The sequence below is a fragment of the Miscanthus floridulus genome, chromosome 3, assembly GCF_019320115.1.
Source record: "Miscanthus floridulus cultivar M001 chromosome 3, ASM1932011v1, whole genome shotgun sequence".
In the NCBI taxonomy this organism is placed as follows: Eukaryota; Viridiplantae; Streptophyta; class Magnoliopsida; order Poales; family Poaceae; genus Miscanthus; species Miscanthus floridulus.
Window position 1 is genome coordinate 39,795,956 of NC_089582.1, and position 16,158 is coordinate 39,812,113.

At 44.4% G+C, this 16,158-nt stretch overlaps 1 protein-coding gene and 1 pseudogene across 1 annotated transcript; one reads left to right on the top strand and one right to left on the bottom strand.

Annotated features, from left to right (window-relative positions):
• Window positions 1-7,033: 7,033 nt before the first annotated feature.
• Window positions 7,034-7,755, bottom strand: LOC136543579 (uncharacterized; annotated as a pseudogene).
• Window positions 7,756-8,693: 938 nt separating this feature from the next.
• LOC136543580 (AAA-ATPase At3g28510-like) lies at window positions 8,694-9,719 on the top strand. Its single transcript, XM_066535980.1, has 3 exons — window positions 8,694-8,918; window positions 9,024-9,274; window positions 9,389-9,719. Exons 1-3 carry the CDS (start codon window positions 8,694-8,696, stop codon window positions 9,717-9,719), a joined length of 807 nt encoding a protein of 268 aa, XP_066392077.1.
• Window positions 9,720-16,158: the final 6,439 nt, after the last annotated feature.

Sequence of the window (16,158 nt, forward strand, 5' to 3'; positions counted from 1 at the left end):
CTTATTCATTTTTAGCCATCACACCTTGCCCACCAAGCAGTCACTTGCCATTTACCTTCACTTAGTACCTCAAAGCCCTTTCCTTGCTACATTCACCCAATCGAGCAATTCTCAAGTCACAACATGCCTTGAATCAACATTAAACATCTATTGAATTTCATTTCTTCAAGAGTAAAAAGCATGAGCGGTCCTTAAACTTGCCTCCTCATGTCATTCAGCTCTCAAATTTGAGGTACCCGAACTTGTTTTAGGGTGTCATTGTCACAATGTCATGTAGGACCAAACAAGCTCGAACCAACCAATGTGTTGGTCTCTAGCACTCCATCTACGTGCTCTCCATCTCTCTTCTACCTCCATCTCCATTCTCTCCCACTCTTCGCTTCCAATCTAGTGTGGTATAGTCATCAACTCAACATCCCCAACCATGCATTCATCATCCTCCACATCAAAGGCCACGACCCATGATGTCATCGGTAATGGTGGCGGCAAGGCCAAAGCTAGTTCTCCTTAGGCAAAAGAGGTGGACAAACAATTGCTTTGCCATTAAGTTCCTCTTGGTCAAGAATCAGGTGTGGATCCAACCATTGTGGCATGTGGCGTCATTGATGCGGAGTAGATTGGGTCTATTTGGACCTATGGCACAGTAAGCGAGTTTTGGGACCTGGATGACACACTGAGACAAGTTCAGGGACCTAAAATCAACAATCAAAAGTGTGGGACCTAGATGACACCAAAGATAAGATCGAGGACCTAAAAATGAATTTTAAGATTTTGGGGACTTGAGTGACAACCTGAGACAAGTTTGGGGACTTGAGTGACACCCTGAGAATGTAGTAAGTATATAATACATTTATGTGATAAAAAATAGGATTAAGTCCACTTTTGGCCCCTCAACTATCATGTTGGTCTAATTTTGACCCCCAACTGCAAAACCATCTGGTCCATGCACTCCATCTTTTGAAACCGTTTATTTAAAGCGCCTCAGCATGTTTGAGGCTATTTGCACAGACGTGTGTCCGGTTTTGACCCACCACGTTAGCATGGACTGCCACGTAGGATGCTCGTGTGGGTCAAAATAGGGGCCATCCCACTATGCTCTGTCTCTCCCTCTCACTCATTCCTCTCCCCCGAACCCTAGCTGCTACAGTCGCCTCCTCCCCCGCCGCCGTCACCTCCATCGCCACCGTCGCAGTGACCCCATCCTCTCCCCCACCTCCTCCACGTTCGTAGTCGTTCCCGTAATCAGATGGGCTTGAAGGATTGACACGGAGAGGACAAAGACAACCAGGTATGACTGAATCCTTCTCCATTTGTGCACGTAATACAGATGGAAATTTTGGGATCTAAACATCTGTTAGATTAGTTGTTGCGTTGTGCGAAACCTATGATTCGTAGCCCTAAGCATCTATTTTCTGTTGTAGGAATGGTGAAAGCTCTAGTTTGGTTTTGGTTAATTGATGAAACCCTAAGTGCTAACCTAGTTTATCAAAGTGATTATGAGATAGGTAGCACTACTCCAAGTGATGAAGCAATGACGAAGATCATGACGATGATGATGGCATAATGATGATCAAATGCTTGAGCTTGGAAAAGAAGAAAGAGAAAAACAAAAGGCTCAAGGCAAAGGTATAAATAGTAGGAGCCATTTTGTTTCGGTAATCAAGACACTTAGCGAGTGTGATCACATTTAGGATCGATAGCCGTACTATTAAGAGGGGTGGAACTCATATCGAAATGCGGTTATCAATGTGCCACTAGATGCTCTAACTCATTGCATATGCATTTAGGATCTAGTGGAGTGCTAACACCCTTGAAAATGTTTGTGAAAATATGCTAACACATGTGCACAAGGTGATACACTTGGTGGTTGGCACATTTGAGTAAGGGTGAAGAAGATAGAGTTGAAAAGGAGTTAGTCGCGCTGGTTACAAAGTGACCGGACGCGTCTGGTATGGTGACTGGACACGTCCGGTATTTAGCGACGAACTCAGTGACCGGACATGTCTGGTCGCCACACCGGACACATCCAGTGTGAATCATCAAACGCAGTGTTCGACAGAATAGTTGATCAGACGCTGGCAGCGTCCGGTGTGACCGGACGCGTCCGACCGAGCGTGGATGCTTACTGTACTCGACTGGACGCTGAGGCTCAGCGTCCGGTCAGTTTCTAACAGACACGTCCAGTCAGCCCTGGGGCTTACTGGACTCGACCGGACGCAGCGGCTCAGCGTCCGGTCATTTGTGTTTGAGCGTCCGGTCGTCGGGAGAATAGGCAGCAATAGCTATGTTGGTTTGAACTGGACACATGGCAGTCTGGGAGCTACCGGACACGTCTGGTAGGCTGACTAAACATGTCCGGTATTCATGATCGGAGCGTCCGATGCTGCGTCCGGTGCATTCTGATCGGAGCGTCCGATCGATGCGCAGTCAGCCAAATAATTGAGCCAACAGCTCTATTTCGTGGGGGCTTCTATTTAAGCCCCATGGCTGGCTCAAGCTCACTCTCTTGCACATTTTCATTGACATAGCAACCTTGTGAGCTTAGCCAAAGCCCTCCCACTCATCTCCATCATTGTTTCATCATCATTGTGAGATTGGGAGAGAATCCAAGTGCATTGCTTGAGTGATTGCATTTAGTGGCACATGGCATTCGTGTTTCGCTGCGGGATTCACTTGTTACTCTTGGTGGTTGCCACCACCTAGACGGCTTGGAGTAGCAAGGATGGTTGAGCAGAGGTTGGTGATTGTCTCTGGCTCCGATCATGGTGATTGTGAGGGGAGTTGTACCTTCCCCGGCAGAGTGCCGAAAGGTAACTCTAGTAAATTGCTCATGTCATTGAGTTACCTCACTTGTGGGTAGGTTCTTGCGGTGTCCAATCGTGTGGATGAGGTTTGTGAAACACCTCTTAGCCGCCGAACCACCAAGTGTTGGTCGACACAACGGGGACTAGCGTGTTGGCAAGCACGTGAACCTCGGGAGAAAAATCGGTTGTCTCTTGTCATTTGCATTCTTCCGGTGATTGGCTTAATCTTCATCTTGTGATTGGTTCATTCCTCTACACGGCGATATAATCATCTTACTCACTCATTTATATTCTTGCAAACTAGTTGTGGCAAGCTCTTTAGTGTAATTAGAATTGAGAGCTTGCTTTGTTGTTTTAAGTTCATCTAGTGGAGCTCTTTAGAGTAGCACGTTTGAGAGCTCTTAGTGAGTAGTAACATTGTAAGTTGTGTGACTAGTAATCATTGCAACTAGAATTGTTGGATAGGTGGCTTGCAACCCTTGTAGAGCTAGAGCAAGTTTGCATTTCGCCTTTTGTCATACTAATCAAATTGCTCTAGTTGATTTGTAGATTTTTAAATAGGCTATTCACCCCCCTCTAGCCATACTAGGACCTTTCAAATGGACCCTTTGGAATTTCTTGTTGTTCGATTTCACTTTGGTGGTGAGTTTTTGAATGATGGGAAGAAGCTTCATTATCTTGGTGGAAATCAGGAGGTGTCATTCATCGACCGTGACAAAATCTCTTTGCCTAAAGTAATGGGACATCTTAAAGACCACTACAATGCAACAGATCCTCTTATTCTACATTGGTTGTTCCCTAGCAAGGAATTACTAAATGGGCTTAGAGTTTTGGTAGATGACTAGGCTTGTTTAGAGATGTGTCAATGTGTTACTGATGGAGGGGCTACAGATATATTTGTTGAGCTTATTGTAGTGAATGTTGCTGACCAGTGTACTGACTTGGAGAAAGATGCTTAGAATATGTCATCTCCAGAACAAGTGAGGAAGGACTTAGTAGGAGCTAGTAAGTATTTGAATTGGATTAGAGACAAGGAGGGTGCAAATAAAGTTCTTAAGGCAAAGAAGTCGGTTATGCAAGAAGAAGTGTCAGTTCATCAAGTAGCTCCTCTATAGACCGAGCACAGTTCAGATATGGATGCTCCAAGTGACAAGGACTACTTGCCTGGTGATGATGAGAGTAGTGAAGATGATGAAGAGGCAGTCCAAATTAGAACTAATCTGAAGGAGTTAAAGAAGAAATTGGAAGCCAGAGGCATGGTGGTGGTTGATGAGGAAGGGCATGAAGTCAATGTGGAGAACTTGATGGCATCCAATCCATATGCTACTAATCTCAATGATGAATGTGATTCCAGTGATGTGGACACCGATGAAGATGATGATTCATATGATGAAACACCTGAGGAAGAGTTCTTTAGGAAGGAGAGGAAATTCCCCAAGTTTGATGGCAATGCTCTAGTACCAAGTTTCAGTCTTGGCATGGCATTTATTGAGACATCAACATTCAGGGGAGGCTATCATCAAGTATGGGCTTGCAGAAAGGAAGGTGATTAAGTTTGTGAAGAATGAGGGCAGTAAGTGCAGAGCAGTTTGTTCATGGCCAAATTGTCCTTGTGTTTTGCATCTATCAAAGACATCAAGGGCAAAGAGTTGGTATATAGCCACATGCAAAGATGTGTACACATGCCCACCAAGGAGGGATAACTCTCTAGTGACATCAAGGAGAATAGGAGACAAGTATGAGAGTTGATTAAGATTAACCCACAATGGTCTATTCAGAGTATGAGAGAAACAATTCAGGAAGATATGTTTGTAGATGTCAGTATTTCAAAGATTAAGAGAACCAAGTCAATTGTGATGCAGAGGATGTATGATGCAACCAAGGGAGAGTATGCTATGGTGTTTGACTACCAACTGGAACTGCTCAGAAGCAATCCTAGGAGTACTGTTGTAGTAAAGCTAGACACTGAAGAGCTACAGCCAATGTTCATGAGGTTTTATGTTTGCTTTGATGCTTGTAAGAAGGGTTTCCTTGCTGGATGCAGGAAGGTTATTGGACGGTTGTTTCTTCAAGGGATTGACCAATGGAGAACTACTTTGTGCAGTAGGTAGAGATGCCAACAACCAAATGTACCCAATAGCTTGGGTAGTTGTAGAGAGAGAGAGACCAAAGAGTCGTGGGACTTTTTCTTGTCTTTGCTAAGCACTCATCTAAAGTTTGGCAATGGTGCTGGCTGGGTCTTCACATCTGATCAACAAAAAGGGCTCATCAATGCTGTAAACAAATGGACACCAAGGGTGGAGCATAGGATGTGTGCTAGGCATATCTATGCTAACTGGAGGAAGAAGTTCACCAACAAGAAGTATCAGAAGCTTTTTTGGGAGGTGTGCCAAGTCCTCATCAATGAATCTGTTTAACTACAACTTGAACAAGCTGAGGAATGGGACACCACAGGGGGCTGATGCAATTATGAGAACTAATCCTGAGCATTGGAGTAGAGCCTGGTTCAAAATTGGTTCATTCTATGATTCTGTGGACAATAATATGTGTGAGTGCTTCAACCACTGGATTCTGAAAGCAAGGTTCCTTCCAATTGTAAGTATGCTAGAAGGTATAAGGCGCCAAGTGATGGTCAGAATCCAGGAGAACAGGAGCAAGGCAGAAAGGTGGACAAGTCCAATCTGTCCAAACACATACAAGAAGATGATGACATACATCACATCTAGTGGTTTTTGCCATGCTATTAGCAATGGCAACAATTGCTATGAAGTAACCTACTGGGACCATAGATTCACTATCAACTTGGAAGACAGAACTTGCTCATGTAGGTTATAGCAGTTGCCAGGTCTGCCCTGCCCTCATGCTATTTCTTGCATCTACTATGCCTTGAGGTCTTTAGAAGATTTCGTAGCCAAGTGTTATTTTGTCGAGGAGTACAACAAGACATGCACACTGCCTGCAACCTGTGGAATGTAGGGCCTTCTGGCCAGTATCTAACAGAGAAAAGCCATTGCCACCAAAGTATGTAAGGATGCCTGGAAGACCAAAGAAAGTGAGGAAAAGGCAGGATGGGGAGAAAAAGAAGCCAACTCGGGGTAAGCTATCCAAAAAAAGGTACTGTTATAAGGTGCAGAGTTTGTAAAGGAATTGGACACAACATGACTACTTGCAGCAGGAGGACATGTTCTGGTAATGCAAGTGGTGGCGCCTCTCAGTCCAGAGCAAGTGGTGGTGCTTCTCAGTCCACTAGAGCAAGTGGTGGTGCTTCTCAGCCAGCTAGAGGTAGTGGTGGTGCATCACAGCCAGCTAGAGGAAGTCCTGCTGCTTCTCATTCACATAGAGGAAGTGGTGGTGCTACACAGTCAAAGAGGAAGTCATGCCCTTCATCTAGTACTGGAAGTACCAAAAGACAATGCTCTCAGTTATTTGTTGAATGCAATGTAAGTACCAATAGATAGTGCTCCATGTCATCCTTCATTACATACTGTGTTCTAACCAAAATATTTTGTCTACTTCCTCTACCTTTCAGGATGGAAAAAGCTATGTATTCATTAGCTAGAGTGAAGACAACACTGAAGCAGGGGGCTCAAGCTAAGGTGACCCTAGAGGCCACTGCACCAGGGATGTCTGGGAAACATTCTAAAGCAATTGTTCAGGTTTCTGGTCCATCTACCTCGAAGGTTGTTGTCTCGGCTACAGGAGCACCCAACAAAAAATGTACAAGGGAAGGAGCAGCAAGTGCAGGCAATGACAAGGAAGCCAACTTCTACCTTGCTGCTGAGAGGACCAAGTCCTTGAGTCTGAATTAGAAGTGTTGAACTAGATGGGATGTATGTGCCAAATTTGAAGTGTTGTACTGAACTATATGTGTGTGTATGTGCCACTTGAACTGGTGTAATGAACTTCATGTGTGTGTTGAACTCAATGGCATCTGTTATCACCCGTGTTTGTGTTTAGGATGTGTTAATCATCAACTATTGCATTCAAATTTGATAAAGCTCACTGATTACACATATAAAAGGATTTAGGCAACTGAAACATTTCACTAAACATTAGGATATGACCATTCACCTGATACTCATACATGGTCCTGAGCATTATGCTCTGCATGAAGCTGATACACAACCCATACTACTACCAACATAGATCGTACTGACTACAACTACACCACATTGACTAATATTCTCCATGGATCATACTGAATACCACTACAACTAAACCACATTGACTTACATACTCCAAGGCCTCCAGCAAGCAGCCAGTAATCTTACGCACACAAATAGAGCACCAAACAAGAACTTTCTCTCCTTCTTGAATGTCCCAATCCTCACCTCTAATTGAACCCTAGATTGAGCTCCCATCTGCAATTCAACTTGCATAATGGCCACATCTCTCCTGGATTCAACAAACATGGCCTGTCTGTCTTCATTGAACTTGACAGCGCCTTCCAGCTGAACCTGTAGTCTTTGATTCTCCCTTGTAGCAACATCCAAGAGTCTTGCAGTCTCCATTCTTGCATCTTCCAAACGCCGTTCAGCTTCTCTAGTTTCACGCTTCTAGTACTTCACTGTATCTCGCAAATCAAGCAGAAGTTGCTTCATGAACCCACTGGTCAGCGGATTGACCCATCTATAAAAGTTGCAACCACCATCCTACGAAACAAACCAGTAACCACTAAATCAGAGACACAGTCAACCACTGATGCATCTACAGGCTACAAATCAAGAAGAGGACAACTTACACGAGCCCGTGCGCACTTCAGATACCGCAATCCAGGGTTCAGATCACTCCAAGATATGAACCTAACAGCTTTTGCACCGTAGTTGCATAGAACTGCTGGGGTATACTCCAGTGGTCCTTCACGATAGGAGATGGGTGAGGCCGAATCGCCATGGCGACACCAATAGTCTTGGGTACCCAAACTTTGGCTGGATCCGGTTGAGCTCGCCATTTCCGCACGCGATGGAGGCGGTGGAGGATTACTAGGCGAGGGGCGACTACAGACGCGGAGGAGGCGGGGGAGAGGATGGGGTCGCGGCGGCGGCGGCGGGGGAGGTGACGACTGCAGCAGCTAGGGTTCGGGGGAGAGGAACGAGTGAGAGGGAGAGACAGAGCACAGCGGGCCAGCCCCTATTTTGACCCACACGACCATCCTACGTGGCGGTCCATGCCAGTGTGGCGGGTCAAAACCGGACACACGTCAGCGCAAACAGCCTCAAACGCGCCGAGGCGCTTTAAATGAACGGTTTCGAAAGATGGAGTGTCTGGACCTGATGATTTTGCAGTTGGGAGTCAAAATTAGACCAACATGATAGTTGAGGGGCCAAATGTGGACTTAATCCTAAAAAATAATGATGCTAGCTGTTCTTTTTTTATTACACAGCATACCTATTAAGAGTTAGATGTTCATGTTATTTTTGTCAATTTCAACATTTGCAGACCCGTCCCATAGAGTCGCTTAGAGAAGTTAAGTTTGTGTGCGTGTTGATAAGATAATTGTGCATGCATGTTTTGAAAAGTACACCCGTGAAGAAACATAATGTGCTTTCATGGGAGATGGGCCCTCGGAAGCCTCTGTCAGTTAGGGGCCGGGCTGGGCCTCCATGTAAATCGCCAAATACCAAAGCTAGATTGAAATCCGACCATTTGGACACAAGGTATAGTCGGTGCATTGCTAGTAGTTTCGTTTATTTAGGACACGCAAATACCGTAGGCCCTACGACATGAGTCCAGTTGGATTTCGCTAAGATATAGTACCATCTCACATCTCAGCCATATACATATTTAGGAGTAGTAAAGTACACGTTATTAGGATCCCAAACAAAACAATTTGTTACACCACATTGTCCGTCGCGTCAACGTTCCGGCCGGTGCGGCAGCGAGACGACGATGGACTCGTGGTGGTTCGCCAACTTCAAGACGGCGTGGTTCATCCTCGCGCCGCTGATCGCCGCGCACGTGCCGCAGCGGCTGCTCAAGTCCTACTTCAACCACCACGTGTGGCGGCACGCCAAGGCGGTGCTGTCGCTCGTGGACCCCTACGTCACCGTCGACATCGCCAGGCGCGACGTCGAGGAGGACGACAGCATCGCGTCCAGCAACGCCTACGTCGAGGTGAAGGCGTACCTGAGCGCGGCGTGCTCGCGGGAGGCCTGAGCGCTCCGCGCCGAGAGCGCCGTGGAGGGGGACGGCTTCGTCCTCAGCCTGCGCCGCGGGCAGGAGCTCGCCGACGAGTTCCGCGGCGCCGTGCTGTGGTGGTCCTGCGTGGAGGCCAAGGAGGAGGCCGGCGTAGGGAACGCCAGGGAGGGCGAGCTCGTCCACCGCCAGTGCCACCGCCTCACGTTCCACCGCCGCCACTGCCAGCTTGTCGTCGACGAGTACCTCCCGCACGTGCGCCGGAAAGGTCGTGAGGCCCTCTTCGTCAGTCGCCGCCGACGGCTCTACACAAACAACGTCATCTACGACTACGGGTATATATGATCTTTATTAATTTGTTGCATAGTTCATTAGCAATGTAGATTAATTCATGCCATGATCATTAATCTGTTTTTGTTTCCGGCGGCAATGGCATGCAATGCAAACAGCTTCTCAACAGACAGAGTATGGAACCACAACGACTTCAAGCACCCGACGACGTTCGACACGCTGGCCATGGACCCAGCAAAGAAGAAGGAGATCATGGACGACCTCTACACGTTCCGGAACAACATGGACTTCTTCAAGCGCACGGGCAAGCCATGGAAGCATGGGTACCTCCTGTACGGCCCGTCGAGCACGGGCAAGTCGACTATGATCGTGGCCATGGCCAACTACCTCAACTACGAGTGTCCAGCGAAAGAAGTATGGTATGCTATTTCCCCTACTCGAAGAGAAGTATTAAGGACAAGAAAAGATAAGGAAGAAAGTAAGCACTAATATTGCTGCTCTAATTGTTGGTAAAAGGTATGCATATACTTAAATAGAATTGAGCATCCCCATCTGCTTCTACCTTCTCTTTAAAAACTAGGAATCCCTCTCCTCGAGCGAAGCTAGTCCGTTTCCTAGGAAGGCGTCTAAGGGTTCGGGTCGGAAAGCAGGTACGGTTCCCTAGAATACCCTACTTCCGAGAAAGCCTCTCCTCCTCGAAGTAATAGTAGTATTGTATTGTCATCCAATAAAGTAATAGTTGTAGGCTTGGCAGAGAAGAAGAGAGATCGGTCATCAGGATAAGCTGCTTTCAGGCTAGCATCACTATAAAGATAAATAAAGGGTTGATTTTCCCGTTCATAATACCTATTAAGTAAGTATTGCCATCTCTTTGCCCTAGCTCATCTTCCTTTCTCGGGGCTAAAGAGGAGAAGAGTTCTATCCGTTCATGATACCCAGCCAGGGCATCACTCACTGAAAAGAGAATCAAGCAGGAAAACCTTACCGTTGTACGATATCGAGTTTAGAATTGAGAGTAGAGAAGGGGAAGATAGGCTTCCCCCAAGCCCTTGCCATTAAGCTAATATCTCCCTTGCCATACACATACCTATACTTCACATCCGGATTGGATTTCTGATCGGATAGGAAACCGAGGAAGTAGGAGCTCGTCCCTGATAGCGCTAATAATTCATATTTCATTTATCGTAGGTTCGCTAATGTGTAGGAGCAGATGTCCTTTCTACGGAGCCTAGCATTGGTAGTGGTACTTCCGCTAGATACGAGAAATCCTCTCTTCTATTACTTCACAAGTAGTGGATAGGTCCCGCCTTAGACAGCCCCCTTTCTTTCGGGGAAGTACTTATTTACATAGCCTTTCATGCCCATGCCATTGCTTTTCCTATTGGTATTTCAACTACTACCCATTTGATGCACAAGGATGCTATGGTTCAAGCTAATATCTACTCAGCTGTTCCCCGACTTAGGATATATAATCCATCTTAGGTACAGTAACCTAGACTCGAACTCACTATACAGGAAACCGTTCAACGAAATGTGTGCTCAATTTATTAGAATACGCTTTCCTCCAACCTGATAAGAAATTGTCAAGTAAAAGCTCTACTTCGAAAGATTACGGTGTCCAATTGTCAATCAAGATACTACTCTTATCCACGAGCGGGGAGACAAGGAAGCTCTACTATGATAGTTATTCCTACTATTCGACTATGATAGTTATTCCTACTATTCGCATAAATCAACAATAGAATTTCAAAGAAGGATTACGGTGTGAGGAGGAATGGTTAACGTACTGTTTTAGCAAGGAATGAAGTTGGTTCAGAGGTGTCAAGTAGAGAGGTTAGATCTTATCTTCCTTCTCATACTGCGAGTAATATCTCAACTACACTTGAAACTAGATCTTCTTCCGAGTTTCATTCTCTATGGCATATGAATTCATGTACTGCCTGTTTTCACACTCTTCTAAGGGATCTCCTTAGGTTGGTATGTCAAGTGGGTTCTATCGCATTTGAGATAGGTAGCCGAAGAAGACTTCTTTTGAGCCCTACGTTATTGTCTTCCTGGTAGTCATAAGTCAGATATCCAGTTTGCTTTAAATCATTCCATCTTGAGGGATGGTTGGTTTAGCACGAGTATCGAAGGAGCACAAAGTACAATCTTTCTTTGCATGGTGGCTTAGGTTGAGTTCATGTTTTTATTGATTATCCCTATTTTATGGGAATCTGAATCCTTTGCTCGTATATAGCACTAAGAATCGTTTCTTTTCCCCACCATAAACAGAGTTGATCTACCATCTATACCCTCTCTACCACCAGTCCTACCTAACAGACGGTTTATTCCCACTACAGACGGTTTATTCCCACTTTCCTCCTAATACTTACCTGCCTCCTTACCCGTACTCTTCGGGTGGACGGTATCCTAACCTTGCTTCTGGACGGTCTGCTTTCTCAACCTATCCCTAGACCGACCGGTCTGCTTTTCTCAATCCATTCCATTCTTTTGCCTAGCTTTTGTTTTGGTTCTCTTTCTATTCAGTTCCAAAGGTTTTCCTAAAGGACGGGCCAGTCTGCGTCGCTACGAAATATTGCAATTTGACATGTGTGTCTATTTCGTTTCCCAGAAAAACCAATTAATGGGAAAAAATACTTGCTTTTTTGGTGTAGAGCTATAATAGTGTGATTCTATAAGCTAAGCAGATGAGGCAACAAAGAACCTAACCCTCCTCTCTGATGGGCTTCATCAGAACATTCCTATGGTCTAATTTACCTTTCTTCTTTCCTTGCAACCTTGGATCGATATGGTTCATTCCTGGGCTATGCTCTTTCAACGGTTGACAGAAGAGGGGGACGGGCAAGGATGATGAGACTGCTTGGTTCGGTTCGTCAGAGGTATAAAAAATCATATAAAAAGAAAGAATAGATAAATGATCCTAGCTTCGGTGGATCCTCCCTTTCTATTTTAGTACCTTGCCTTGGTAGGAAACTAGAATATTCGTTGTTGGCAAACCCAACTATTCCTTGCTTGCTTTTCTCTTTTTTCCCACGGCTCTGGCTGGCTCTGAGGGCAGATTGAGGTAAAAACAAATGATCTGATTCCCATGCCTAGCCCGGATAGACGAGTACTTTTCTTTGAATTGAGAATCTAGTGACCTTTTCCCGCCCTACCTAGTCTGAGGGATAGCTTTCCCCTTCTCTTTCGATTCTATAATAATCCAATACATCTTTACCTTTTTGTTATCTTTCTATTCACAATTCTCTATAAAGAGAGTTGTTAGTGGGAGAGGTAGGATTCGAACCATAGACCTTCTCGGTAAAACAGATAAAACGGATTATTATCGAAATGATTTGAACTATTTCAAAGACCCAACATGCATTTTTCTGCATTGGGCTTTTTCATCAACTGATGTAAAGATCAATTAATCCACCATAGTTTTTCTTTAGGGAAAGATAATAAGATGGCTCCCTGTGCTCTGATTGATTATTTGTCTTATGACCTATCTAGGAGCAATACCAAAGTGTTTCAAAGGAGGATTACCTTGACTTAGGTCTGCCTCCGGCCTAAATGAAATCAACCTAAGTGAAATGGAGTCTCTATCGTTCCGCTGCAAGAGTTTACTATTAGACTTCATACACCTTAAAGTTCATAGAACGAAAAGAAGTTTTTTTGGAGGCCCTTATCCTCATTACGCCTAGCATTGAGTGGGCTGGATATTTACCTTATCAACTAGCAAATCAATAGGGGTTCTATTTGATTAAGCACCTGAATTGGACTGAACCGACTATTTGTCAGGCTACTGTTCTCCTATTCTTTCGAATCCATGAAGTAAGACATTGATTTTGCAATAAGGTCAATTATGTTCATTGCATAATAAGTTCCCTTGAAAAGCATTGGCGCACGTGTAAGCGAGTTGCTGTACCGAACTGAGCTATAGACCTTGTCAGAGATATTTTAACATATAGATAATTTCTTGTCAAGATGAATATTCTCTAATGCCAGAGGATATCCCTTTGATCCGTTTACTATATACCATAAACATACCAGTAACGGAGCGGTATTGCTTATAAAAAGGATTCAATCTATAATAGATTCTTTGACAGGCTTTGGTCGAGCAACCGATAAAGATACATTTCTTTCACGGCTACTGCCTACATAACTAGTCTTCCTCTTTTCTAGGAAGAAAGTCTCAGACCATATGTAGTTCTCTTTTGTTAGACCAGTTCCTTTCGGTGTTGAGTTCCTTACTGCCCCGAAACTGAAGTGGCTTGTTCACTCCAGCACAGAAGTTTTCTAGAAAAAGGGGCGCATCCAGTAGGAAGTGGAAAGTGGCGGTTTCCACTTCCTGTTTTAGGTTCTTTTATTTTATAGTTTGAAGTTCTCCTTGAGTTTCTTTTATAGTAGGAAGTTCTGCAAAAGTATGAAAGGCTGCAGGGCTTTGTACCAACCATTCTAGTGTGGTTGGATTCAGCTCAACAGCCCAAGGACTTTCCACACATCTTTTGTTCTTTCCACTGCTTGAAGTGATTGCGACAACTACGAAGAAACGACGAATCCCAACTATGGATATATAAGAACCAAAACTGCTCAGAGCATTCCATCCGGTGTAAGTATCTGGATAATCTGGAATGCGACGTGGCATACCCAAAATCCCTAAGAAATGCATGGGAAAGAAGGTCAGATTAACCTCGAAAAAAGTGATCCAAAAATGGATTTGACCTAAAGTTTCAGGATATGTCCGACCAAAGATTTTACCCACCCAATAGTAAAATCCAGCAAATAAAGCAAAAACGTCTCCCATAGAAAGTACATAATGGAAATGTGCACCCACATAATAAGTATCATGTAGAGCAATGTCTAGCCTAGAGTTTGCTAGAACTATTCCAGTGAGCCCTCCTATGGTGAACAAAAAGATGAACCCTACAGCAAATAACATGGGTGTTTTGTATTGTATCAGACCTCCCCACATGGTAGCGATCCAACTAAAGATTTTGATTCCAGTGGGCACAGCTATGATCATGGTAGCTACGGTGAAGTAGGCACGCGTATCAACGTCTAAGCCCATAGTAAACATATGATGAGCCCAAACTAGAAATCCAAGAACACCTATACTTATCATGGCATAAACCATGCCTAGATACTCGAAGACCGGTTTTCTTGAAACAGGTCGATACGACATGACTAATAATACCGAATCCAGGCAGAATGAGAATATACATCTCTGGATGACCGAAGAACCAAATGCGATGCTGATATAATATTGGGTCTCCCCCTCCTGCTGGATCAAAAAAGGTTGTATTAAAGTTTCGATCGGTTAATAACATTGTAATTGCCCCTGCCAGTACCGGAAGTGATAATAAAAGTAGGAATGCTGTCACTAAAACGGACCACACAAAAAGTGGTAATCTATGCATAGTCATTCCAGGTCCATGCATGTTGATGATAGTAGTTATAAAATTGATAGAACCTAAAATTGATGAAACACCTGATAGATGAAGACTAAAAATTGCTAAATCAACTGCTCCTCCGGAATGGCTGGTAATACCACTTAATGGCGGATAGACAGTCCACCCAGTGTCGCTGCCCACTTCTACTAAGGTTGAGCTTAATAGGAGCAAGAGACTTGGTGGCAACAACCAGAATGATATATTACTTAATCATGGAAATGCCATGTCAGGTGCACCTATCAGAATCAGAACAAACCAATTCCCAAATCCACCTATCATCGTCGGCATAACCATAAAAAAGATCATTAAAAAGTGTGAGTCGTTATTAAAACATTATAAAGTTAATGATTCCCACCAAGAATTTGGGGGCGGGCTAATTCCATACGAATTAGTACGGAGAAGCATGTGCCCATCACTCCTGCAATGGCACCAAAGATGAAATATAGAGTACCGATATTCTTGTGGTTAGTGGAGAAGAGCCATCGGATCAGATTTGTCATTTTTTTCATTTTGATTTCAAACCTTATCAGAGAGGGGCCACTAAGGCTGGATGGAAAGAGAGGAGTTAGAGAGGAAAAGCATTTTTCAGGAAAAGAAATTTGCCGCTTTACAGCACCAAATAGGGGCACCCCGCTTACCGCTTAATGTCAGACGTCTTACTTTACCCGTTTGGTACACAAGACCGAGATCAAAAGGGCGTTAGCAAGAGCGAAGAGAGCCCCTCCCTATAAACACTGGATCCATGTGAAATCCACAGTGCAGCCTAATGGACTCCCCTCCCTATAGAGCATCTGGCTGAACGCTAACCTCTTGGGGCCTTACCAGCAGTAACAGGGTTACTATAGAAAAGTAGCTGGGTCGGTTCCACGAAAAGTGATAGGCACATGTACTCGATGGGAAGGAGTCTCGTTAGAACTATGTATTTGCCGTATCAAAAGTGAAGTGCTATAAACAAAAGCAGAGCATAACCTCGGTGCAGATGACAGAAGACGAAAGCAATTGATGGAAAGATGAATAACCTAAGTTGAAATAAATACACACCACGGCAGGAAATGAATTCAACAGGGAAAAGGTGACGAAAATACGCTCTAGCCAAAAAAGAGTTGCTTCAAAGGCTGGTCTCGAAAGCGTATCAACACGCCAAGCAGAAACGAGAACCCCATGAACAACTATATATGAGATTAGTGGTCGTTATCATACGACCTTTAGCCAAGTAAACTCTTCTCTTTCCTATTCAATATGTATTGGGACAAGCCAATCCCTTGGGCAAAGAAAGAGAGTACATGTACACTCCAGGTATCTGTTTAGAATAATGTAGTTTGAGTTTGAATATGCGCTGCTTGCTTTGTTTAAAAGATCTAGTAAAAAAGGGGGGTAAAGGGGCAAGACCAATTTCCCTTTCAAAACCAATTGGCCACAGATGCCCAAGTCTTCTTTTCTTGTATGGGAAAGGCAAAGCTATCAAGGCTTGTCGTGGAGGGAGGAAAAAGCAC